Source organism: Tursiops truncatus, chromosome 6, assembly GCF_011762595.2.
Source record: "Tursiops truncatus isolate mTurTru1 chromosome 6, mTurTru1.mat.Y, whole genome shotgun sequence".
NCBI lineage: Eukaryota > Metazoa > Chordata > Mammalia > Artiodactyla > Delphinidae > Tursiops > Tursiops truncatus.
Genome location: NC_047039.1, coordinates 10,353,370 through 10,379,913, shown reverse-complemented (window position 1 = coordinate 10,379,913; position 26,544 = coordinate 10,353,370). Strand labels below are relative to the sequence as shown.

General features: G+C 41.3%; 1 protein-coding gene across 3 annotated transcripts in view; it reads right to left on the bottom strand.

Moving 5' to 3' along the window:
• Positions 1-26,544, bottom strand: part of INTS9 (integrator complex subunit 9) — a 109,942-nt gene that overhangs the window by 56,244 nt on the left and 27,154 nt on the right. For 2 of the 3 annotated variants that reach the window (XM_019941358.3, XM_019941359.3), the window contains exons 2-6: positions 21,592-21,719; positions 14,088-14,148; positions 10,344-10,406; positions 6,475-6,614; positions 4,415-4,501 (exon numbers count right to left, since the gene is read on the bottom strand). In XM_019941358.3, the coding sequence (XP_019796917.1) occupies positions 4,415-4,501; positions 6,475-6,614; positions 10,344-10,406; positions 14,088-14,148; positions 21,592-21,719 (479 nt within the window). Of the gene's footprint in view, positions 1-4,414; positions 4,502-6,474; positions 6,615-10,343; positions 10,407-14,087; positions 14,149-21,591; positions 21,720-26,544 lie in introns of those variants that run through there. The other variant, XM_073805784.1, reaches the window with a different exon arrangement.

The following is a 26,544-nucleotide window of genomic DNA, read 5'->3' as shown; positions in this document are numbered from 1 at the left end:
CCATAACACTTCAGCCAGGAATATATTAATGCATAACTCCTTAATGCTTGTCAGAGGATTATGACAATACCCTGTAGTGATTTATTCTTAATTATAATTGTAAATTTCTAGTCTTATACAAAAAATGCTGCCCTTATATTAAAAATACTAGAGACTGGATAAGTTTCTTCAGTGGAATATTGTGCTTTAAATTTTCCCATTAAAAACCTAAATTTTGAAGTGCGTATGGGAACGTCAGAGGCTCGAAAATTTGTAAGGCATTCTCCTTTTCCTACCCTTCAAAAATCTCTTTTTCAAGAAGTATAAGCTACAATGTCAAAATGAGGAAGAAGGATGGCTAACTTCTAAATAAATCTCAGGGAGCAGTGTCGACTGAGGCAGGGAGTGAGGCAGCTGCCGAAAAGCAAGAGTAATGGTGTTTTTTTTTTTTTGGTAAACATACTAATACTAAATCAAATGCTAATTCAAACTAACTTCCTGTGATTTAAAGGAATTTGTCAGAAACCAATGAATCTGAAAGATTTTAATTCATTTTTTTTTTTTTAGTTGGTCTTATTCTTAAGCTACTAAGATGCATTAATTCTTGACATTTAACCAAGAGACTGCCTGTAAAGGTTTAAGTATAAGTCAAAACCTGGGGGCTCAAATCCAACTCATGGAGGCGTTTTGCTTGGATCATACAGAATTTTACTTTAATGTGAGAGCCAACATTTTTTAAAGATGAAAAAAAAATCACATTTAAAACATCCAGATCTAGAGCTTCTTTTAAAAAAAAAAAAAGTAAAAGGGAAGATTTGGCAGTGATGCACTCACTTTCCCATACGGCCAAAAGTCTGCTGAAGCCGTGTGTCAGCCGCCCTTTTAGAGAGGTGTGGTCACTGGTCCACAATTCCTGGCAGCCCACCTCACTCCTGTACTTACCTATAAACCCCTTCCTCACCCCTGGAGGCATCTGAGTTTGTGACCCCTATTTTATAGGAACTGGACAAGGAGAATGCAGGAATTTAAAAATAAATAAATAAATAGATAGAAGACAAAGCCCACATCACTTAGTCACTGTGCTAGACAGCAAAAACAAACAAACAAACAAAAACAAAAAACCCCAGTGCTTCTCAATACAGTATGTCACAGTATCTTGGGACACTTGATATCAACTAGCTCATGACGGAGGGAACTTTTAAAGTGGTGTAAATCCTTCAGCATAAATGTTCAAATGCAGCACTTTTAGTATTCTGGCCCAAGATTAAATTCTAGGTGAATATTTCAAAAGAATTCTCTTATTTGATGTCAATTAAAAAATAGCTCCTCAAATTTTTCCACCACTTCTAATATTTATGCTGAGTTTCTCCAAGAGAAAAACAGGACACAGCTTTCTTGGTTTGTCTAACACCTCAGCACAATCTTTCCAATAATTAGACTCTTCTCTTTGTCTGTCAGTAACTATGGCTCATCTCACACTCAAAAGCCAAAACAAAATGCTTGACCAGGATCAGAACTATGGTCAGGATGCATGAAGTAATGAAATACAGTCTCCGACTGGCCCAACTTCTTCTCTACCAAGTTAGCTCTCAACAGCTTCTGATTTTTGTCCACCTGGTGGCGAGACAGCAAATTCAAGGTTTTTTTGGGTTTTTTTTTTGCGGTACGCGGGCCTCTCACTGTTGTGGCCTCTCCCGCTGCGGAGTACAGGCTCCGGACGCGCAGGCTCAGCGGCCATGGCTCACGGGCCCAGCCGCTACGCGGCATGTGGGATCTTCCCGGACCGGGGCACGAACCCGCGTCCCCTGCATCGGCAGGCGGACTCCCAACCACCGCGCCACCAGGGAAGCTCCAAATTCAAGGTTTTATTTCAACTAGCACCTTTGTTAAAAAGGGCGATTTCCTAAGCACCTTAGGAAATAACTTTCTGGCCCCCTCCCTAGTCCTCTGCTCCTTCAAGTTCAACTCACCTTTTTCCCTAATATATGATGGCCCTTTTTCTGGTGAGCCAGTTATCTTGTATTTTACAAAGAATGGGAAGCAAAGAAAACTGCCAAGGACTCTGCCCAAGGTCACAGAAAAAAAAGGCAAAATAAGGACTTGGACTTCCTTAAGACTTAGCCCAGGGTTTGGGATTCAGGAAACAGTGACCTTTGAACATCATTTCTGGTGTGCCAAAATTATTTGTACCAGAATATTTAAGGGTATAAATTTAAAAGGAGGAAGTGAGGGAAGCCAAGATGTACGTGTTCCACAGGGAAAGAAAACAAAGTCTTCAGGTTTCTAAGGAGGGAGATGGAGAGAAGTGAGTTGAATGTGGGCCAGTGGGCACGTGGGAGAGGGAGAAAAGGGGAAGGAGGCATGCAGTGGGCAGGAGGAAGGGAGCTGAGAATAAGCACGCACAACGAGGGCAGGAGGGGACCTGTACCGAGTGGGTGGGCGGACAGATCAAGGAAGCCATCCATGTGTACAGAGAAGACTCAGACAAGTGCGTGTCCAGAAGGCGTTTCCTAATGAGAAGCCAGACAGACACCATATCCCCAGTCAAGGAAACAGAGAAACAAGAAGATCCATAAAACACAGGAGAAAATGTGCACAGTTATGTTACTTCTCCCTCATGAGAATGATTAAGAGAGGGGGCTCACATGCCCGTGAGAAGCCTGTATGTGGCTGAGAAGCAGCCCAGCACAGGCGTTAAGGGCACGGACTCTGGAACCAGAGTAGCCCAGCTGCCTGGGTTTGAATCCAAATCCTACTGCCCACTAGTTGGTTGACCTCGAATAACTTACTTAACCTCTCTGTGACTGTTTTCTCTTCTGTAAAATGATAATGTTAAAGAACTAAGTGAATTAAATAAAGCACTGAGAAGAGTGTCTGGCACATAACAAGTGCTACATAAGTTAAATAAAATAAATAACACGTACAAAAAGGAACACATAAAGGAGGAGACTCACGTGCTCAAACTCTGAGACAGTTACAGCATAAAAACCACAGCATATTCTCCTAGCTACATATTCATATCCTTGTAGAAAGAATGTCACAAAAGCCAAGACATTCTAAAGTTTAGTTAAGTAGATGGCAAACAAATCACGGACCTAGAGGGAAAGAGAACCCAGTGGCGAGGTAGCTGGAGAAGAGTGGACTTGGGTAGGAGTGTAAGGAACACACGTGACCTAAGAAGTCACAGACGGGCTTTTACTCCAGAGTCTGGACGCCAGGCCTGGATGGCTGGGGCTGCGGTGCTGGGAGGTGAGGGCAGCAGTTGGCAGGGCTGGACCAACTGCAGTATGTTAGGGCTGACTCGTGTCCTCTGCTGCCGATCAAATATGAGAGTGGAAGTAGAATCAAGCTGCCTCCCGCCTCCTCTACTGCATTTCTACTTACTTCACCTCATCATCTACAGCCTTAGCCCAGGCCTTTGTTCTCTCGCCTGGGTTTCTGAATCAGCTCTGCCGCTGGGCTTCCCGCCCCCATCTCTGCACCCCCATCCATCCTCTCTTATGCTTCCAGGGTTACTTCCCCTAAAAAAACATGCGATCACGTCATTCACCGCCTTGTCAACCTCCCCTGATGGGCTTCCCGCTCTCAATAATAAAAAGTTCCATCTTGACACAGCAGACGCTTCATTATCTTGCTCCAATGTCCCTGTCTGGTTTTGCCTTTCACCTCTTTACTCAGCTAATTCTAACCCACCCTGAACTTCTCACTGTTCCCTAATATACTATATCCTACGGTGCTGTGCCTGGACCCCACTTTACGACCCTTTCTATCAGGAAAAGTCCTTTCCTTCCTCTGAGACCCACCTTAATTGTCATCTCCTAAGGAATGTCCTCCTCAGTTCCCTAAGCAGAGAAAGTTCTTCATTTTCTGAGTGCCTACAGCATTGTAACCAGGCATCTCTTATAACACATGCCACCCAAGACTGTAATTTAGCTGTTTAATTGTCCAATTTCCCATTAACCCCTCAGCACCTCATAGAGACAGCCAACTGTTTTACTTATTTTTAAAAACTCCTAGGGCTTCCCTGGTGGCGCAGTGGTTGAGAGTCCGCCTGCCGATGCAGGGGACACGGGTTCGTGCCCCGGTCCGGGAAGATCCCACATGCTGCGGAGCGGCTGGGCCCGTGAGCCATGGCCGCTGAGCCTGCGCGTCCGGAGCCTGTGCTCCACAACGGGAGAGGCCACAACAGTGAGAGGCCCGAGTACTGCAAAAAAAACCCCCAAAACCTCCCAGACCTAGCATACTACCTTGCATATGGTATGGTTGCCTGTCAAATACGACGGTTGAATCAAACACAACCCTTCCATAACACAGGGAAAGGGGAATCTTAATTCTAACAGTATAAACGTTTGAGCAGAAAATACGGTAACATTTGAGACTCTTCTGCAAAGCCCCCAGCTCTACTGCCATGGTGGGTAGACGGCCTGCTGCTTACCGCTGAATATCCTTGTTCTTCCACAAGGAGGCAGACTGAGCCTTGGGCACGCGTTCAATGAAGTTCACCAACTCTTCCATGAGAAGCCTGAGTTTAAACAAAGAAAGTGATGAACACTCAAAAAGCATTCAGAAAAACATGGCACTCTTAACACTGTAGCCAAGAGAAGCGGGCTTGCCTGCCTGCCCTCCCCAGTCGTCTTTCCTCTCTCTGCTGCACATAAACGTGGGCACCATTATACATAAAGTTGAACAAAAACCTAGCCTTTGCGTTGAATTTTCACGTTAAAAATTCTGAATGTAAATGATTTAATTCATAAGCCTGGTGTGCTTCTTGTCTCTAAACAATGAAATATATAAGCCTATGGTTTAACTCACACTCTTAAGACCTCTGCCTTTATTTATTTAGGTAATTAAAAACACAAAAGGACAAATAGTTAAATGAGCATGAAGTACCTGATTTTGGTGGCAGCAGAAGTGGGGATAGGATTTTTTTTAATGACAATATTAAATGGACATTTTAAACTGGTAAAATAAGTTTTCTTCATATACATTTTAGGAAATAACAAAATTCCACATGGAAGAATACTCGAAGGCCTAATCCTAAAACTCTAACTCAAGGACCTGCCAGAGGACAGGCTCTGCAGATCACAAGCTGGATCACCACAGAATCACAACTCAGGGAATCTAAGAGATGCCTCACTCAACTGGATCGATGATCCCATGCTCTGAGGAATACATGGGAACAGAGCACTGATGGGGCCCTGGATGGCTAGGGGACGACCAAAAAGCTAGAAATAGACTTTCAACATCTTGAATCCCCTACATAATCCAGTACAGATGTTCCACATTGACTTAAATCCTCTCCCAATAAACACACAGACATGGCAAGCCATAAATTTATTAGCATTTGAATGCCGAACAACTTCATTTCCACTTATTTACTTATTCCTAACACTATCATCGTCTTTCATCTTTTTTTTTTTTTTAATTGTCTTTCATCTTGAAGGAGCAGTACCAGTTCCAGCATTCTAAGATCCGGGATCCAGGCTCATTATTGTTCTGGCTGTAGCTTTCTGGAGAACTGTCTGGTATGTCCATCCTCAGGCTTTAACTTTTTCAGACTAGAATCTAATGTTTTCAGCTTGTCCTCTCACCAAAACTGTTAAATCACCTTGAGTGCTTTACTTTCCTACAATGTCTCTTCCTCAGATCCCTTATGTTTTTCTGTACACACCGCAGGTAATATGGTTTGACAGAAAAACAAGGACATATTTTGTTTCATTTCTGGTAATTCCATCGTATTGGACTTCAGTCAGATTCTAGAACCCAAAGCACTTAGATCCCATATTTCGGGTCTTGATAGTATTACCTTATACCATACTTCTTTGTTTGCTTCAACACAATTCTTTTCTTCTGGGGTAATTTTCTTCTCACTAAATGATGCTATGGTTACTTGAAACAACCATCTGTCCCATGGAGGCTTGGGAGGGGCAGGGGAAGAGACAGCACAGCGTTCTCAGAGTCAAAGAAGGGCTCTGAGGTTTTTATTCCATACAGTCCCGAGTTTCACTATGTCAACAGTACAGACAACGTAACCATCTAATTACCCTGTTTTCTACAAGCCGTCCCCATTTATAGTCTGCACTAAACCATAAGAGGGGGGAAATTTTGAAAGCAAAGTAGTAAAATTTCTTCCTCTTTTCTTAAATATGCTGTGTTCCTTTCTCTCCCGAAGCTCTCTGCACTGCATCCTGGTGGCATCCTACTGAATGATACTTCCCCTAATTAGTATCATCTGCACAGAGGAGCTGTCTCTGCAAACTCCCTGTTCCCGTTTTTCTAAAAAAGACTAACGACCATTACTCGCAGCATCAGTCTCTAGGCAACTCCAAAGAACATTTGTTTTATCTGGAGAGTTGTCTATTCGTGCCTGTTCTCTGGGTCAGCTGCTCAGAGGGAAATAATAATCCCACCTCGCACAACACTCTATTAACAGTCACCACTGAAGGGAGGAGCTCGCCAGCCACTCTCTAATGGCACAAGAAGAAATGCTCTCACCTGCCGATCTGAACGGAGGGCTCTGTGGCATAGACCGTGCCTGTGAACCCCGTGTGCTCAGTGATGTAGGGCAGAGCCATCATGCAGTGATAGTTAGAGATGAGGATCACATCTACCGTAGACAGATCTATTAGCTCGGTCTGAAAAGAAAGGGGAGGGAATGATAGATATCTGTGCGGGGCACATAGATCAACGTGATGGGACTGAAAAATGATGTTGCCAGAATGCAGAGGAGTGGCTTTGGTGCTACAGAATAATGATGCCTTTCCTGCAACACTTCTATTCTCTCCTTTTAGGATATTTCCTAATGTTGACATTACGCGGCAGGACAGGATGGCTACTGATGAGAGTGCAGCCCGTCCGCCAGAGGTGCTCTGATTTTACTAAAACAGAGTTCTGCGAGTCAGACGTGTGAGGATGAACGACAACAGGACACTTCAGCAGCTGCTGCCTGGCAGGGGGAACCACGTAACACGAAGCAGACAGCACAGTATCAGCCGTGAGGGAGAGGCACACAGAAACCAGCTCTTCAGAAGTCAAATGTGGGAGGCAACTGTTTTTGGAGTAACTTCTGACCACTAGTGTTGGGTATAGAGCCCCCCGCAAACGTAGTGGCAGAGTCATAAGAGGAGGTTATACTCTTGTGTTCTACCCTAATCACAACCCCCGCTCTACCCTTCACTCCATTATTAAGGTCATATGAAAAGGGAAAAGACAGGTTGGCAGGTGAGAAAAAAATGCTACCCATGTTTGGTAAATTTTTATGAAAACTCTTTTAGTAGAAGGGAACTTTTTTTCCATAAATTTAAGTCCTACCTGCCTTTTAAGGCTCAATTCTCTTCTCCCACTAAGCCTTCCTTATTTGCCCAGACGAAAGAAACCACTTCTTCCTCTGAACTGTCAAGGCGCTTTATGAATATCCCTCTCGTGGCAGTTATTATTCTGTACAAAGGCAGGCAGCTCAAAGTTATCATTTTGTCCCCCCAAAACTGAATGTCTCTGAGCTCAAGAGTCCCGTGTGACTCAGCTCTGTCCCCTCCCTGCTGTGGCAGCCAGGACATAACAGGCCTTGGCGCACTGTTGTTGGAGGACTGCATCGTTATAAGCAGCACCCTCTGTGGAGAAAAGTGAGCTGCAGCGGTTCAGAGACATCATCTTAGTCTCTGAGCTCTCCCTCACGGAACTTACCCCGTGGAAACTGTATGGTACAGTACGGACAGCATGGGGTAACTCAAGAAAGAGTTTTAGTTAGCAGAATGGGTCACAGAGCTACTATGTCCCCCACGGAGTAGAAGTAACAAAGATGTCTGTGCCCTCTTTGCAAATAACAGAGACAGTGTGCCATTTTGGCTGTGGGTATCTTCTGGTTGGTGACTTTATGTGTAAAGTAAGTTGATTTAATAAAGCCGCCAAGGCATAATCAGCTCCTGAGGACAGTGTGGAGATTAGAGGTCAGAAGCTGCTCACCGCCGGGGCAATGGCAATCTGTGTGAATAAAATGTCTAAGGACATAACTTAACCCCATGCCGTGTACTGCACTTCCAAGACAATATCCTCACATAACAAAGGGTTATGGGACATCCTGCTGGTCCTATTCCCCACCAACTCTCTAGAAGCATTTTTAAACAAATGAGAAGATGAAGACATAGTAGCAGAGTGATACGTCCAGAAGAAAACAAGGGAAGAAGAGTTGAAGCAACAGTAAAACCCAAAAGCATCCCTACGTTCCTTCTACCTATACAGAAACTGGGTAGGAATATTTGAAATTTCTCTTTACTATTTAAGAAACAACCCATAGAGTCTAGAATGATAAGAAATTTGGTGAGGACAGCTGGGGAGAAAAAAAAAAAAAATATATATATATATATTTTCTGCTTGTATATATATCAAGAGTGCCTACATAAAAAATTTTCCCCTGAGAAATAAATTTAACACCCAAACTATGTTTATACATTCACATCTATATGTTTACTTGCATACTTTCACTCAGTGAAATCCCATAAAGACTATTTTAATTTTAAACTTTTATATACAGACACTTGGGTTCTACAGACCATGAATTGGGTCAAAACAATCATAATTTATTGGTTGCTTACTATACTGTCCTAGACTTTATGCACAGTCTACAGCGTAGACTTTGGGGGAATACAAAGATATTTAAGGTAGCTGCACTAGATTATAGATTCCACGAGGACTGGGACTTCAGTTCTGCCTGGCTCAGCCACAAGTCAGCCAAGATTGGACAGCGTAGTCAGTCCCTCTCTCCTAATTCAACAACTCTCATATTTTCTCCTGATCATACAATGCCCTGGTTTCCCTTAAAATAGTGACTACTAATAACTTGTCATAAACCACAAATTATGACACTAGTTGAAAAAACCTATATGGCCTTAGAACCCTAAATATAACAGTGCTGCTTTAGCTTGGCAAAGGTGAACTGTAAAACGGTGACTGTTTAATTTCAAAGCTTAGTAGTTGATGGAGCAAGTCAGAAAGTCACCAGAACTCCAAGCCAGGGATCCTCCACTGAGGGCCACAAGCTGAAGGCTGCAGCAGTCAGTGCCACAGGCAGTAAACTGACAATAAATGTAGCACCTACGACTAGGAATCTTTGAACAGATGGGGAACTGCCCCACCAACTCCTAAATGACAAATGAAGATCACGAAAAAGATTTTATTAGCAGTTAGGGAGAGCTCAGGATTCTCAATAACTGTCTACCTTCACACTTGTTCCTACTAGTTTACCTCAAACTCTCCCTTATTTGCCAGTTTCAATTACCACGTCCTTCTTTGTTTTTCTTCCTCTCTTTCACTCTGGTGTCCTAAAAGGGCACATCACCTACTTCAAAAAGAGAAAAAAAAAAGTTTATCTAAAGGATGTCAAAGGAAGTTGTAGAAATGGAAGGAGAGAGAGGAAGAAAGGACAAAAATAAGGGACACAGCACTCCCAATTTCTTTTTTCTCTGGCACTGAAATGTGAAAGTATTTTCGACAGGCACTGACATCCCCTGGGCACACGGAAAGAATAGAATGGTAGCTTCTTATTGATTTCCTCAGGAACCCTGGACTGGCTACTGGCTTCCCTATACTTCATCTGTGAGCTGAGAACTCCATCTAGGCCACTCTGGGGATTAGGCCTGTCAGCTGAGATTAGTTTCCTTTAAGACTAATGCAAACTGATCTTTGTTTCCTTTAAAACAATGAAACTGGACTCAAACACTTATAACAAGTCTCACTGTGATGATAATATGTAAGCGACAGATATCCATGACTCAGTTCAGAATCCATGAATTTCAAGCAATATTCCATATGTCATTTCAAGTCAGCAAGAATTTTTACAGTTTACTATACTGGCTAGATAACAGCAACTCCTAATTACCCAAGACTAGAAAAAGTATGGCTAACCTAAGACACAGGCATTATCCAGTTGGCCTTCTGTATCTGTGGCTGTGAAACCTCTATCCATTGCACTCCATCATTTTATATAAAGTGCTTGAGTATCCGTGGATTTTGGTATCCACAGGGGCTCCTGGAACCAATCCCCCGCAGATACCGAGGGATGACTGTAATTACAAAATTAAAAGGCTTGAGATATTTCTTTACCTTGCTCAAAACTATGCTCCAGTGTGACTGTCAATGTGGATTATAGAAAAAGCTAGGGACGGGAAGAAGAGAGTGACTTCAGTGATTTACAGACAATATAAAAAGCTCCTAAATGATATTTTAGCTGTAAAACAAAGTGCCTAGAATAACAGATCCATTTCAATTTGAAAACAGGAAGCTAAGCCCCTGAAAATTATTTCCTGATTTCAGTTTGAGAGATGATAAGATACGCTTTGTTTCTACAACAAGATTCACTTTAATCTTACCTCTGGCAGGCAGAATTCGGGCACAGAATCCACAAATACATGACCTGAGCACTCCTTTAGCTCCTAAAAGACATGAAAAGAAAAAATTCTAGGAAGTAATATCCAATAGATACAGCGCCAAAGAAATTTCATCCCCAAACCAAACTTTCCATGAAATATCACAGATTGCTGGAGTTGGAGGGAAGCTGGAAGCTTATTTAGGCCAACTGTTCATTGTTTAAGCTCAGGGAGGCTAAATGTTTTATTTAGGATTAAAAAAATGCTGGCTGGTGGCTGACTCAGGACTTGAATGCACATTTCTTGATGCCTCTTCAAGGAAGCCATGTGTGGACACATGCTGCTTCCATAACTCATGACCCAAAGCTTTCCAAATAATTGTTAGATGGACCATACCAGCAATACCAGAAATGATCTGGAACACTGATGGAAGTAGATTCCTGGGCCCTACCTAAGATCTAAAGGGTGAGAAACTAAGGATGAGGCCATGGAACCTGTGTTTATAACAAGCACCTCCAGCGATTTTGTTCTGCAATTAGGTTAGGAGTCCAGGGCATAGACAAATGATTTAGAGCCCCTTTCTCCTCCTACCAAGGTTTGAGGGGCAAATAAGGAGGGAGATGAAGAGTACAGGGTAGGGATTAAACCACCACCACCACCACCATTCAAAAGAAAAAAGTGTACTTATAAAGAGAGAGAATTTAGTGCAGCTCCCACTCTGCCCGTGACCTACAGTATTTAATGTGCCTGTCTTACTTTGGATTCTTTCACAAACAGATCCTGAGAAAGGGTGTGTGAAAGCTTATAAGGGAGGTGCTAAAAACAAACAAACAAAGGAACAACAAAAAACCCAGCAGGAGGAAGGGCAAGTGATAAATAAAGGGAAAAGCAGGTGACCGATAACGAATATGTTACAGAGCTACATACCACTGTGGGCAACAGGGAGTCACTCCCATGGGGAAACTCTAAGAATACCTGGGAGTTATTCCACTCAGGGGCAAGGGACCTGGGATATTTATATAGCAACTCGTGCATTTGGGGCAGCTTTAGGAAAAAACTGTCAGGCAAAGCCATACAGGTATTGGCAGCTGGATTTATGACATAGGACACTGAAGAGACAGGAGTGGGCCACCAACAGAGTCTGCTACAATGCCCCCAGGAGGCCACCAGAGTTGCTGCCTTCCCTTGATGACACTTTATACTGAACTCTATGCAGGAGTTTTTGCTCCAAAGTTAAAGCTATCTATCACTCTATAATGAAACCACTAAAAGATAGATTTTGGTTGACAGTTTCCTCTTTCTGGAAAGAGAAAAATACTGTTAGAACTTTGTTCCGTTGTGTTTTCATTAGTCACCAAACATAAATTTCTATATATTCATATATATGTACCTATATTTATACACTGGAGTCTGAATGATTTTACTCTCAATCTTTACCTGAAAATAAGGTATTAACTGTATGTTATTTTCCTTTTGAATTTTACAAGTCTCCTATCAGGACCTTGATAGAATATTTCCTCCCCTTGCCTTCCACTGTAAACTCTGGTTCCTCTCCTTATATGAGTACCATTTAACCAGTAGAGCGCTGAGCCAAAAAGAGACTGAAAACCATTCTTTTTTTCCTTTTCTCTGCAGTACGCGGGCCTCTCACTGTTGTGGTCTCTCCCGTTGCGGAGCACAGGCTCCGGACGCGCAGGCTTGGCGGCCATGGCTCAGGGGCCCAGCCGCTCCGCGGCATGTGGGATCCTCCCGGACCGGGGCACGAACCCGTGTCCCCTGCATCGGCAGGCAGACTCTCAACCACTATGCCACCAGGGAAGCCCTGAAAACCATCCTTAATTACAATGTACCTGCCAGCTAAAAACAAATGAGCAATTATGTTTAATGGAAGAAGACTCCTAGCTCCCCTAGGATGAGGTTAAAAATGATTAAAGACAAATCATGGGAAATTTATAAGCGCTGCCTGGCCTTAAATTGACTATGTAATCTCCTTCGCCATATTGCCATGTACCAGGGTATGTGTACCTCACATGACAGAGCCTCCTCTGAGGCTCTCACCCTTCCTGGCCTGGAGCAGCATATTTGCCATTCCACGCACTTACAATGTTACTCTATTTTATTCACCACTCCCTCCTAATGAAATGCTCCCACACAGACATGCAAGTCATTTTGCTCACAATGCACAGGTAATGGGATGCTTCTGAGCCTTTCCCAGGGAACAATGATTTACAGCCAGCAGAGAGTTAGGCTGAAATTTCATCAAGTGCACAGATTCTTGATTGTCACATAATTTTTACAGTTAGCTATGAGGGAAATCTGGTTTCAAATCATGCATTTGGCTTGCACTCGAGGTTGGGGTGTAGGTACAGGAGTTAATTCTGTAAAAAGAGCACCTCTTTATTTAACAATACCAATTACAAGAAGGAAATGCCTTATCCAATTCAGATGAATCATTTTAAGGATGCTTACACTTATTCAGTCTTTCAATTCTGAAACTGGGGAGAGGAAGAATGATTTGGAGGCCTAAGAATGGCATAGATAAGCTTGACAGTTTTTAATCTTCCTTTACCCTCTGATTTTTTTCAGGAGAAAATTTGACTAGATTATAGTTTTAACATTTTTTTGTATCTCGGGTCTCTCACGTATACGTTAAATGCCTAAAAACTGATCTGAGGAAGGAATTATTGTGAAGATAATCTAATGTTAAAAATTTAATAACCTTGAAAAAAAAGTAATTTGAGTCATTTACTTTAGGCCTAGTTAGTGATTAAAGTCATAACAGGACCCCAAATCCTAGATTCCTAGAACTATTTTGTTTTCTCACAACCTATAGGAGTGTCCACTCCAGGCTACCAGGATCACAGATCATAGTCTGGAAGGCCCTTTGTTCATATTTACCTGAAAACATGCTTCCCTCCCACTCCCCCAAGAGCACACTGCCCGGCAGTTAAACACTCAGCTCCTCAGTCTGTTCTCCACATGGCAGCCAAAGCGGTCTGAGCAGAGGAAGACACTGCCCGCTGCAACCCTTGGTGGCCTCTTATCACCCAAAGAATAAGACTCAGACTTTTTACAAAGCCCTAGCTGATTTGACCCCTGACAGAGCAATTTAAAACTCACAATGTCTGGGGGGATTTTAAAGTTATTAAAAAAAAAAAGTTCACTCCTTACAGGTGGAGAGTCAGTACAGCCTCAAAATGAAATGAGCTAGGGACTTCCCTGGTGGTCCAGTGGTTGGGACTTCACCTTCTGATGGGGGGCGGGGTGCGGTTCGGTCCCTGGTCAGGGAGCTGGGATGCCGTATGCCTCGGGGCCAAAAAACCAAGAAAAGGCAGTATTGTAACAAATTCAATAGAGACTTTGGGGATGGTCCACATTAAAAGAAAATCTTTAAAAAAAAAAAAAAAAGAAGAAACGAGCTAGATGGAATTCTCTAATAAGCATCACCACTGAAACTCTCATTGCAATTCTAAAAATAATAGTTTTCTTTTTGTGGTGGTAAAATGTATTTGCAGCAGAAGTTCTTAGATTTTACACATGAGAAAACTGGATCTGTACCTGAACACTGAGACTCCTTAAAAGGCTCTTAAAAACAATAATTACCAAGTACTGAAGACTTTACATGGGATTTTTCAGGGAGAAGACACAGGGGAAATAATGAGCCCATCAGTCACATTATTATCGGGTGGCTCCGGTATGACAAGATGGCTTTCCAGTGGGTGTAGATACACTTCAGCTAATCATTACCTTGTCCAAGAAAGCATTTCCATCCTTTAGGGACCAGCCAGGAAGATTAGACAGCCTGGGACTGCAAAACAAAAGATTAAATTATCCTAAATAGATTATAATCCTCAGTGATTTCATGGTGACTGTACTGGCTCCATAAAGTGAAAAACAGTTTGAAATTACTGGCAGCAATGCCTACCCAAAATACTAATCAAAAAGACGAAAAATAACCATGTGGTATCAAGCTTAAGAATTAGTGGCAGTGGAACATTAAAAAGCCAAATAGTTTTGCGCTAAATTGGGAAAATTAAAAGAATGCTATGCAGAATAATAAAGAGAAAAAAGAATGATGAGACACTAGAGCACTGTACAGTTTTCCCATCACTGGCCCCGACTTCACCTTGCTTGTGTTTGACAACAAGCCTGAGGGGAAGGCCGAATGGGACCATTATATTGTGGATGACAAAACAGACTCAGAGGGGTCAGGTGTCTGACAAGAGCACTTAAGCTGCCTACCAGCCAGAATTCACCACAAATAAAAACCTGAATTCTGCTTGAGTCCACCTTCTGGATTCATTGCTTATAAATGAATTAGTCAACTTGTTACCTGTGGCTTGAGTTTCCAATTCCGGAAAATGAAGCTAGTTTTCCTAAGTGTTATGAAATACATACCTAAGTGAGTAATTTCTAGAAGGTGAGGTTAATTTCATATATACATTACATTAAAGAAGTCTGAATCAGAAATCATTCACTCTGGTAAGCTCAGGATTTAACTGTGTGCTATTGGTTGACCAATACTGGAGGTTGAAAATGCAAATAACTCAGGAGAAAAAAAAATGCTGGTAAAAAGAAAAACTTAACGATCAAGGTGATATATGAAGAAAAGCACACAGAAGTACAAGTTGGATGGCAGAAGGATTTAGCACTTCAACACAAAATTAGTCTGTGAAGTAAAAATTAAAGGCAAAGTATGGGCGTGGGACTAAAAGACTCTATAATCAGAAACCAAGTTAACGTATAGTACTGGATCCTCTCTCTAAAATAAGTTTATCAAATTCTGACTTTGTAATTAGGTGGTAGGTACGAAAGTCAAATTGAAACATAGATATGTGAATATTTGTCAATCTTCTAGGAAAGATTAAAAACCTGAATAAAATATACATGCATCTAATTTTAGAAAAAAAGTGAGAATTTAAGGGGTAACTTTTAATTTTGACATAATTACTAGCTAATAGAAAAGCTGTAAGAATGTAAGTACAATGATGTCCCGCATACCCCTTACCTAGATTCTCTGTTTACATTTTCCCTTTATTAATCAAAAAGTGAGAATTTTTGGATTTCATTCTTGAGAATGAAAATTACTACTAGGAGAATCAAGTTTGGTTGGCATAAATTATACCTGAAAAACTTTTTTTAAAACTCTGGGAGCTTTCCCAGAAAAATACTCTATTACCATTAGCTGTTTAATTCCCATCTCATTTCAGTCACATATATACCTTCACTTATAGACTTCTTACTTCTTAAAAAATATTATTTACTACCAGATCAGATTAAAAAACCAAGCATTCTAATAAAAGTGTAATGACAAGACAATCCGAATACTGTTCTCATTTCATGCACACTAACTCTCTAAAAGAAGTTGTAAATATCCACTTCCCTTTACAAAGAGAACTAGATCAAAGGACATGCATCCTGTCTGTTCTCCATCAGACACACCCAAGTCAACCTCCAAATTACAGATGACCGATTCAATTAGTTTTGTCCTCATCAAGTGATTAGAAATGGTACACTGCTTATGGGACTTCCCTGGTAGTCCAGTGGTTAAGACTCTGCACTCCCAACGTAGGGGGCCCAGGTTTGATCCCTGGTCAGGGAACTAGATCCCGCATACTGCAACTAACAGCCTGCATGCTAAAACTGAAAAAAAAAGATCCCGCGTGCCACAACTAAGACCTGGTGCAGCAAAATTAAAAAACAAAAGAAGAAATGGTACACTGCTTATGAAAAAAAATTTTTTTAAGTAAAAATTTCAGGTATTGTGGTTTTCACTCTTGCTAAACATTTTTTTATAACGTCAAAGCCTTCTATGAAGTATCTGTAGTTATTCTGGATTTAAGAAATTGCTAGTAGATGGTACTGAATGCTCAAAGGAGAGCAAGACCATGTTATAACAACAGTGCCAATGATAAAGGGGCACACAAATGCGTCATCAGATGGCAAATGGATGCTGACTACAGAGATGAAAATATTTTGTTACTGGGGACCAACAAGTTAATGACTAAACCATGAAGAGTTAGCAAACTTTAAGCTACCAAAGAGGAAGAGATTTATTACTTTGTTCCTAATGATTACAAAATCTGAGAGGGAACAGGAGTTACGAGGTGAAGACAGAGGGCGATTTTCCAGAAAGAGGGACAGGAAACAACCTCATCATTTGGTGAAGTACTGAAGGAGGATAAGGTATTCATCTTCACTCATTCATTAATGAATCTTGATTTATGTGTCGAGCACTCAGCTGCTGGTGATACGACCATGAGCAAAACGCGCCTGTCCTCCTGAGGGGTTAGGGAAGACAGACAGATCAAGTAATCACACAGAGAACAAGCTGTTATGAATGACGAGGCAGCACACAGCGCACAAGGCACCACAAAGTCTCCTAACAGGGACTCGTCTAGGCAGCATCAAGGCAGCAGTTCTTCTTGAGTCTCTGGAGAACGAGCTGACATATGGATGGTAGCAGAGTCAAGGGGAAACTGTGTCAAGGGGCAAGGTCTGGAGGGAATAAAGAAAGAAGACAGCTACAAGGCCCAGGACTTTCCTCCAACCATTCTCACCAGGCTTTGGCATGGATATCTTAAAAAAAAAAAAAAAAGGTTATCCAAATGAAATTTCAAGGAGGGTCCTATATATACCCTCCCCCTCAACCAACTAAAATGCCTTCTCTCTGTCCTTCCCATATAGAAACTGGAGTCATAAATGATCTGAGAGAGGAGCTCCTGCTAAATAGGCTAAGGGAAGGTGGGTTCAGGGAGGGGTGAAGAGCCTTCCTGGCTGAAGGAACAATCTGTGTGACTGCTCCCAGGCAGGAGATAAGACTTCTTTGAAACTGAAAGAAAAGAAAAGAGCAAGATACTAGAAGAGAGGCATAAAGCCTAATGTACCAAGACTGACTTGGTATTTATCCTAACAGCAATGGAAGGGACTTCCCTGGTGGCACAGTGGTTAAGAATCTGCCTGCCAATGCAGGGAACACGGGTTTGAGCCCTGGTCTGGGAAGATTCCATATGCCGCGGAGCAACTAAGCCTGTGTGCCAAAACTACTGAAGCCCACCCGCCTAGAGCCCGTGCTCTGCAACAAGAGAAGCCACCGGAATGAGAAGCCCACGCACCGCAAAGAAGAGTAGCCCCTGCTCGCCGCAACTAGAGAAAGCCCGCACACAGCAACGAAGACCCAACGCAGCCAAAAATAATAAATAAATAAATTTAAAAGCAATGGAAAAACCACTGAAAGGTCTTAAACAGGTGAAAGACGAGATTAGATCTGTATTTCTAAAAGGTGATTCTGAAGAAAATTGACATCAAGTGCCTCTGATAACACGTACCATCATTTGTGTGGTATTCCTACCGAAAATAGTAACCCCAACCTAATTATGAGGAAACGTGAGACAAACCCATATTGAAAGATGTTATATAAAATAATTGGCCTGCACTCCTAAAAATGGCAAGGTCGTGAAAGACATAAAGACTGAAACTCTTCCAGATTAAAGGAGATTAAAGACGCGACCAAATGCAATGTGTGATCTGGATTGGATCCTAGACCAGTAAGTTATTTTTCTTTTTTGCTATAAAAGGCATTACAGTGAAATATGAACTGGTATAACTTGGGAAATGTACATAAGGTACACAGCTCAGATACTTGTATAGTATCGACGTTAAGTTAACTGATTTTCTTTATTGTACTGTGGTTATGTAAGAGAATGTCCTTCTTATAAGACAGGCACGTAAGTATTTAGGTGGCAAAGGAGCACGGTGTCTATCTTTCAAATGGGTCAGAAAAAACTACATGCGTATGTAACATAAAGAGGCAGTGATAAAGCAAATGTGATAAAATGTTAGTAACTGGTAAGAGTAACTGGGAATTGTCTGTAACTATTCTTGCAACTTTTCTGTAAATCTGAAGCAATTTCAAAATAAAAAGTTACACAAAAAGAAGACTCTAGATTCAGACAGGGGCAAGAACAGAATTGAAGAAACTGGTTAGGAAGCTTTACCAGTAATGCCTGTAAAAGAGGATGATGACTACCACAGTAGCACTTAAGAGAAGTAACTGGATTCTAGAGCTATCTAGAAGGTAAAAATGACAATGCTTAATGAAAGGTTGGATGTGGGAAGCGAGGAAGGGGGCATCTAAGTGAACTCCCAGCTCTCTGGCTTTTATAACAGGGTGCCATTCCCTAAGATAGGGCAGCATGGGGGGAAACCAGGTCTGGGAGGGTGTACTCTCCTCTTCTGGACCAAGTCTAATCATAAACTCAGTTTGGGGTATGGTGAGTTCTGAAGTGCTTTCAAAGGCACATCTGAGGAGAGAAACCGAGTAGGCATTTTGGATTTATGATTATGAATGTGGAACTCACATGTGGAACTTAACGAAAAATACACATTTGTAAGTTACTGTCTGGATGGTTATCGAGGCCCTGAGCATTTATCTTTTATTTTTTAAAATTTATTTATTTTGGGCTGTGTTGGGTCTTTGCTGCTGCACGTGGGCTTTCCCTACTTGCGGTGAGCGGGGGCTACTCTTCGTTGTGGTGTGCATGCTTCTCATTGCGGTGGCTTCTCTTGTTGCGGAGCACGGGCTCTAGGCACGAGGGCTTCAGTAGTTGTGGCACACGGGCTTAGTTGCCCCACAGCACGTGGGATCTTCCCGGACCAGGGCTTGAACCCGTGTCCCTGCCTTGGCAGGCGGATTCTTAACCAATGCGCCACCAGGGAAGTCCCTCTGAACATTTATTAAATTCCCTTGGTAGAGCCTCTGTAGCCAAGCACTGAATACTAAAGAATTCTCATGTGTGATGACCAGTTAGAGGAAAATGAATCTCCAACATAGATAGAAGAGAAAGATTCAGAGAAGTAACGAAAACCAGGACTGTATTATCATGGAGGAGAGTGATGCTGAGTGGCTGAGGGTGAGGATGACAAATGCGTATTATAGCTAATGACGTGGAAGTCATTCGTGATTTACTGAAAGATGTTCTGGTGGTTGGTGTGGGCAAAGCAGACTGGGAAGGAGTTAGGAATGCTGAAGGGGAAAGTGGGGTTGAGAGAAGGTTAAAAAGATTTATTTTTTTTTACATTTTAAGTTAGAAGTGACAGCATAATTAAATGGGAAGGACTGAGTCAAGATGGAAAGATTCAAGATAAAGGAAAGATTACAATAGCGAAATGATGCAGAAGGAGAGAAGGGTTGAAATCCAGAGAAGACAAAGGGATTCATTCCTATGACAAATATTTACGGAGCAGCTACTGCATGCCAAGAACTCTTTTAGGCACTGGGAATACAGTGGAGAGCAAACAAAATCTCTGCCCTTATAAAACTTACCTTTTAGTGGAGAAGAAAGACAATATATAAACCAAGTATGTATATATGATGTAATGCGAAGTGCTCTGAAGACAAATAAAGCAGGATGAGGGGACAGAGAGGGACTGGGGATACTATTTTAGCCAAGTGGACCTCCAAGGTTTCTGGCCTGAGCAAATGAAGACATTTTTTGTAAGGAACTGCCATGGGCTGTTAATCATCCCATTAGTATAACCTCCCTCTGAGAGAAAAACAATGACAAGGGGAAGAGAGAGTAGAAGTGGATTCTGTATTCACTTGAGAATACAGAATTAGGTAAAGACAGGAATGAACAGGAAAGGGAAAACATGTAGCTAGGACTGTGTGCCCAACTCAGGTTTTGAACACCTAGATGATTCATGACCCTGCAGAGCATGAAGGCCCCCATTTCGGAACCCTCAGCATACCCTGTATTTTATTTTCTTTAGTAATTATCACAAGTATATAGCTATTTTTTGTACCACAAGTATAATTAAATCTTCAACTGTGTAATTCTTTCTCCTCTGACAGACTATAAATTCCATGAGGAAAGAAAAGTTGTCTTGTTCATGTCTGTATCCCCTGGTCTAGGACACTGCAGATTCTTAACACCGAGCGAATGAACATTTTAAGCTTTGGAAGGAAACAGACAATGATATCAGGCTATTTTAATAAAAAGCATGCAGTCATTTTTGTTGAGAAATATATATGACACCTACAGTTCCTAAATCAACTATAAATACATTTTTTTCCCCTTCTGGATAATATCTATGGATGGTAAAAGTATTTCTAAGTGCTGGATGTGATTATAACTGAATTTTATCAGCTATGCATAAAATGTAATCTGGAATTAACTCTGACCTTGTCCCCATCACCTTACTGTATCCCTTATCTTAGAAAAAAGGCAATCGTTGATTTTTTTTTTTTTTTTTTTCTTTGCGGGCGGCCCCTCCCGTTGCGGAGCACAGGCTCCAGACGCACAGGCTCAGCGGCCATGGATCACGGGCCTAGCCGCTCCACGGCATGTGGGATCCTCCCGGACCGGGACACGAACCCGTGTCCTCTGCATCGGCAGGCGGCCTCTCAACCACTGCGCCACCAGGGAAGTCCCAATCGTTGATTTTTAATTCTACTTTTCCTAGATGGCTCACAGGGTTATCATTATGAATAATCATTGCACACAGTGAAGTCTTCAGCAGTGAATGAGATACGTTAGATGGTTTAACTAGCTCGTTATGCTTTTAAGCTCTTAAATCTGCTTTAGATAGCTTTTCTGTCTCCCCTCCTTCATGCGGTATCACTTTTTGCTGCTGGGAGTATATCTGCTTCTAAAAGTTACCCACTCCTTTTATAAAGTGCTGCTTCTAGATAACAGCAAGCTGGAAAACCAATCTCCTAGACAAGGTCTTAGTAAGAGTAAACAGTGCTGCCTGTAGGCCTGGGGTAATCTGTCTACTTTAAGACATGGACTTCAGCTTCATGTAAGATTCTATGATATCTACAGCTGACTAGTATGAAAATAATGCATAGATACCTATCAAAAAGAAATGTCAGGCTCTATGATGTCAAGTCCCTGCAAAGGCAGTTAAATGATTCTAAAATTCAATTCGTGGGGCTCATCAGTTGACCATTTATCAGCTCCTACATGAATTAGCAAGAAAGATGAAATATATATGACCTCACTTGCACTGAGTAGTTGCAGGAACATTTAACAGAAGCTCAGAAGAAGTTATAATAAAGAAGTCAATCAATAAATCAATACAACACTTTCCATCAACCCAGCCAAAGGAAATTATTTTGATGAAGAATATTTTTAAGGGAACAAAGTAAACTTAGGACAACACACAAGGTAGTGGTCATCTTGATGCTATTGTGTACCGTTTTTCAGCAAACCAAAGCTCATTTTGTCTCGGATGCATCAGCACATACCTTTGAACAAGTGGCAAAGGAAGGAAATTGAGGGTGGAAGTCATGTCCAGTCCACAGTCCAGCATAATGGTGGTTGATTTGAATTTGAGCACATTGCATGGTAAGGTTGGGTGCCCTGACAGGCAATACTGAAAAACAAACAAACAAACAAATCACTTTTGTCAATAATCAGTTACAGAAAAAGCCTAAAAAATAAAGTGAATTAAATAAAGCTGATCATCTTCTCTCATTAGAGCACTGTGTAAATTCAGCTAACTTTCTATATGGCTTCCTCCCTTTTACAGTGCTGGATACCACTTCCCCTAGCACTCAGCATCCTCAAAAATCTCAGATCATACCCAGTTCTTCGCGGGGTACCAACTTACATCTCAGGCAAGTAGCGTTTTGGAGGGGCCAAGGTTATTCTAAACAGAAGGTTTCCTGGCTGTAGTTTTCTGCTCTACTCTCACATGACACTTGCAAATTCTCACTATCCTGTCAGACCTAAGTACTGTGTAAAGTCAATAAAATTCTAAGCTGGAACCTCAAACTGTGCTACAGGTTAGGTTTGCTCCTCTGTAAATAAGTCGGGTGACTTTCCTCCAAGAGGAAATGCTTGGGAAGGGTTAACAAACAAGCATCAGTAAGGGGGTGATGGCTCAGCCTTGTCAGAAGAAATGACTCCAAAGGACAAGTGACTTCCCTGACGTGCAGACACTAGGCAGGAGTGAGGGACACCCATTCCCAACCAATCAAGAGCCTCTTGCCTGTGGCCACAGTCCTCAGAAGTCAAAGGGGCACAAGCCACAAAGGCATATTCAAAGGGGAGTGATGAAGCAAACCAGCACACTGACCTCAAACATCCCTCAGGTCCTCCTCAATGGAGTGGGGATGACAAATACGCCACACTGAAAATTATTTATATGGGATGGACCCTGTGTCACCTTTCATAATTCGACTGTTCTGAAGACAATGAATGAAAGAAGAGAGAAAAGACCTTTTCTCCCACTTCTCTCTTCTTCATTCCGTAGAAGCCTCCCTTGAACAACAAAGCCCAGAAGATGGAGGGGTCAATGGTTCCCATCTCCTGACAGACACATTCTTTCGGATTTAAGCACAAGTCAGGGTAGCGCGACATCAGTGCTTGCCCCCACATGGCCACCGCAGCGCACGCCAAGTCTTCGTTGCTCGTTGGTTCTGTCACTCGATAAATTTCCTAGTTTTCTCCAGAAGACATTACAGGAACTGATGAGTTTTTAAAACTGCAGGTTCTAAAAGGTCAGGAGCCAAGAAATTGTGAGTATTTTGCAACCTTCTTTTTTGGCCGCACTGCATGGCTTGTGGGATCTTAGTTCCCCGAGCAGGGATCGAACTCATAGCCCCTCACTGGAAGCACAGAGCCCTACCCACTGGACTGCCAGGGAAGTCCCTTGCGAGCTTCTTTATTCCAAGTTTGTGAAAGATAATTATATTTCCCAATCCATAATTCACAACTCATGGCCTGAAAGGGTACATGGTTACTTACAATGAAAACAGTAACAAAAAAAAAATACTAAAAAGTCCAGGAAGCATGATTTGGGTAATTATTCTTTACCTAAGTTCATTCTTTGATAGGTATCAGAACTACGGGAAAAATTTTCCTACTAATCAAAGCAGAGCTATTCCTATCCCACCCTTCTCCACCTGGTTCCCTATTGCTAGCTTGGTCTTTATCCCTATCTAAGAATTACGTATTTGTTAAAGAAAAACTATCTCAAAATGAACAGAAAGCACCCTGTTAAACCTGCCCCAAACATGACAGAGGACTTTCCTATATTTCCCCTTTATAAAGAAAAGAATCAGATACTCAGAAAAACCTAAAAAGAAAATAAATGAAATGTATATAATGGTTATTTCTGGGTTTAAAGATTATGGTGTAATTTTCTCCTTTCAGTTTTCTGCATTTTCCAAACATTTGACAATGAGCATTTACCATACTTTTATAATCAGAAAAAAAAATATGATTAAAACAGAACTGAAAATTTATCCAGTCACACTGAATGACAAAATCTTTTTTATCTTCATCTTTAAATCATGGATAACAAGTTGCAGCAGAAGACAGAAGATGGACATGTAAAAGCTTCTGCTCAAAAGATTTCAGGCAAAGGAAGTTAGCCAACAGACTTTACATTTGCTCTTATCGTCCAAGGATAAAGAAAGGTGAGGAACACTTTATAAGGGCCATAACTGAATGGGAGAAACATTTTCAGAGCATCTACTGAAAGAGCGCCAGACCTTGATCTCACTAGCTCCAATTTTATGGATCAGGAAATTGAGTTTTACACAGTTTGAAGGGCTTGTCTGAGAAGAGAGAGCCAAAGACACACAGCAAGGTCTCCTGACTCCATAGATCCCACTTGTGCTTCCCAAAGTGCACTGCTCACTTTGTGGGTCAACTCAGTCTGCTGAGACACAGAGTAACTGTCACCAGTAAATGAGGCACCTGGCAAGGTTCCCGAAGTTTCCCTGGCTCCAGTGGTACTCTTTGCACGTTTCTAATATGCTGCCTACAGTCACCAAGCAGATTATAATCTAGCGAGAGGTAGGGACTAATACACAAAAACATTAAGTAATCATGTGATTTTAATTTTGCAATTAGAAATAAATATGACAGAAAATTTGAAAAATACCAGAAAGAAAAATATTACCCACAGCATTTCTACAGTCCCTGTCTTTTTTCATATTTGTAAAAGCTATAATTTTGGTGCACCTATTGCTCTGTATGCTGCTTTTAAGATTCATGGCTGTGTTTTGTCTATGTTGCATATCACTTCATTTTATTGGCTGCCTAAGTAAATATACCATCACTTGTTTAATTATTCTCTTACTGTTGAACATTTAGGGCTGCTTTCAGTTGCTTTATTACAAACATGGCTGTGGTGATAACTTTAGTGCTCAAGGCTTTTTCCATATTGGACTGTTTCTTCAGAGGATTCCCAGAAGTGGCATTAACTAGGTCAAAAAATATGAGCATTTTATGGCTTTTGAAATATGCTGCCAAAATGCTTTCCAAAAAAGGCTGTGCCTATTTACAATGTCATCACGAATATAGCAGAAGATCTGTTTCACTGCTTATTCCCATCAGCATTATGGTCAAAACCATCTAGAATCTACACCAAAATGCCTCTATAATGTTAGTACATGTTAGTAGCAGCTATCTAGGAGCAATTAAATGGCCCTAAACAGGAAATCAACTACTTGATAAATGAATTAATTTTGAGAGGCAGTTTGAAGCAATGATTTAAAGCAGGGAGTTTGAAGTAAGACTGCCTAGGCTCAAATCTTGGTTGTGCTCACTACCGTGTGATTTGGGGAAAGTTACTTAACTTCGCCAAGATTGAGCTTCCTTATCTGCAGGATGCAGTAATAGAAGCTACCCTCCTAAAGTTGTGAGGGCTAAATGAATAGATACAGAACCTGACACACAGTATGTGCTCATGGTTGCTATAGTTATAAAATCATTAAGAGGCTGAAGAGGTCACCTAAATATTTTTTTGGGGGGGGCACCTAAGTTTACAGGATTTTAGAGAAGAGATTCTATTCTGTGTGGCATTCACTAATGTTTTAGACATCTGTGTATCCCCTAAGACTAGGTAAAGGGAATGAATAATTTTACAAATATTTTTCTATTGCTAGTTTTCCCTCCAGGAAGATACAGTTACTACTGAGTACAGAAGCGAATATTGTAGCCAACATAAGGTTTTACAATTTTTATTTTTTCTAGCTTAATAAGCACACAGCAGTGCTTTCATGTTAATTTTATTTCTACTTAATAACAAAGCAGATTTTTCTGTGTAATAATTTATTATCTATATTTCCTCATGTGCCTGCTGATTTCTTTTTACCACTGAATAAATCTGGTTTCAGAACTTATATATGCTTAACATATATAAGCATTGTTTATATTTTTTGGGTAAAAATTTTTATCAGTTATACTTAGTACATGTATTTCTCATTCTCTTACTTTCATTTAAAAAAGTTTTATTATGGAAAATTTCAAACATACAGGTAAGCAAAATTAGTACAGTAAACTCCCATTACTCAGATTTAACAACTATCCATATTCTGCCTTTCTCTTTGTTGCTTTCCTTTTTTAAAAAAAATGTATGTATTTATTTATTTATGGCTGTGTTGGGTCTTCGTTTCTGTGCATGGGCTTTCTCTAGTCGTGGCAAGCGGGGGCCACTCTTCATCGTGGTACGCAGGCCTCTCACTATCGCGGCCTGTGTTGTTGCGGAGCACAGGCTCCAGACGCGCAGGCTCAGTAATGGTGGCTCACGGGCCCAGTTGCTCCGCGGCATGTGGGATCTTCCCAGACCAGGGCTCGAACCTGTGTCCCCTGCATTGGCAGGCAGATTCTGAACCACTGCGCCACTAGGGAAGCCCTGTTGCTTTCCTTTTGATACTGACACACTTCTGAGGAATAGCTATTATGTTGACAAACCAATCTGATCTCTGAAAATACTGTTTTCATAAATAGTCCTAAAATGATCTTATGCACAACTGGGACAAAAACATGAGTCCATTTTCCTAAATGTCCTTGCAGAATTCATTAAAGGCAACTCCTTTCGCCTTTAACTTATCTTTGGTTTTCAACACCTGAGTCCTTTAGTAGTTTGAATATATTTCTGAAATCTCTATTCTGTCCACTGTTTTTTTGTTTCTGTTTTTCGTTTTCACCTCAATGCTGTAAAGTTTTTACTTTGTAATATTTGAAAATAAGCTAGAATGACTAGACTTCAATTGTAAAAAAAAGTTTTTCTAAGGATGTAAATGGAAGCTACATTTAATCTATATATTTAGTGAATGCTGCCATTTTTACTATACAATAACATTTCTCTGAGTCAGGTGCAATGCACTGCTTTCTCTTTTATTCATTTTATTTTTTCTTCCTTTACAGTTTAAAATGTTGTATGCCTTTAGCTCATAACCAAC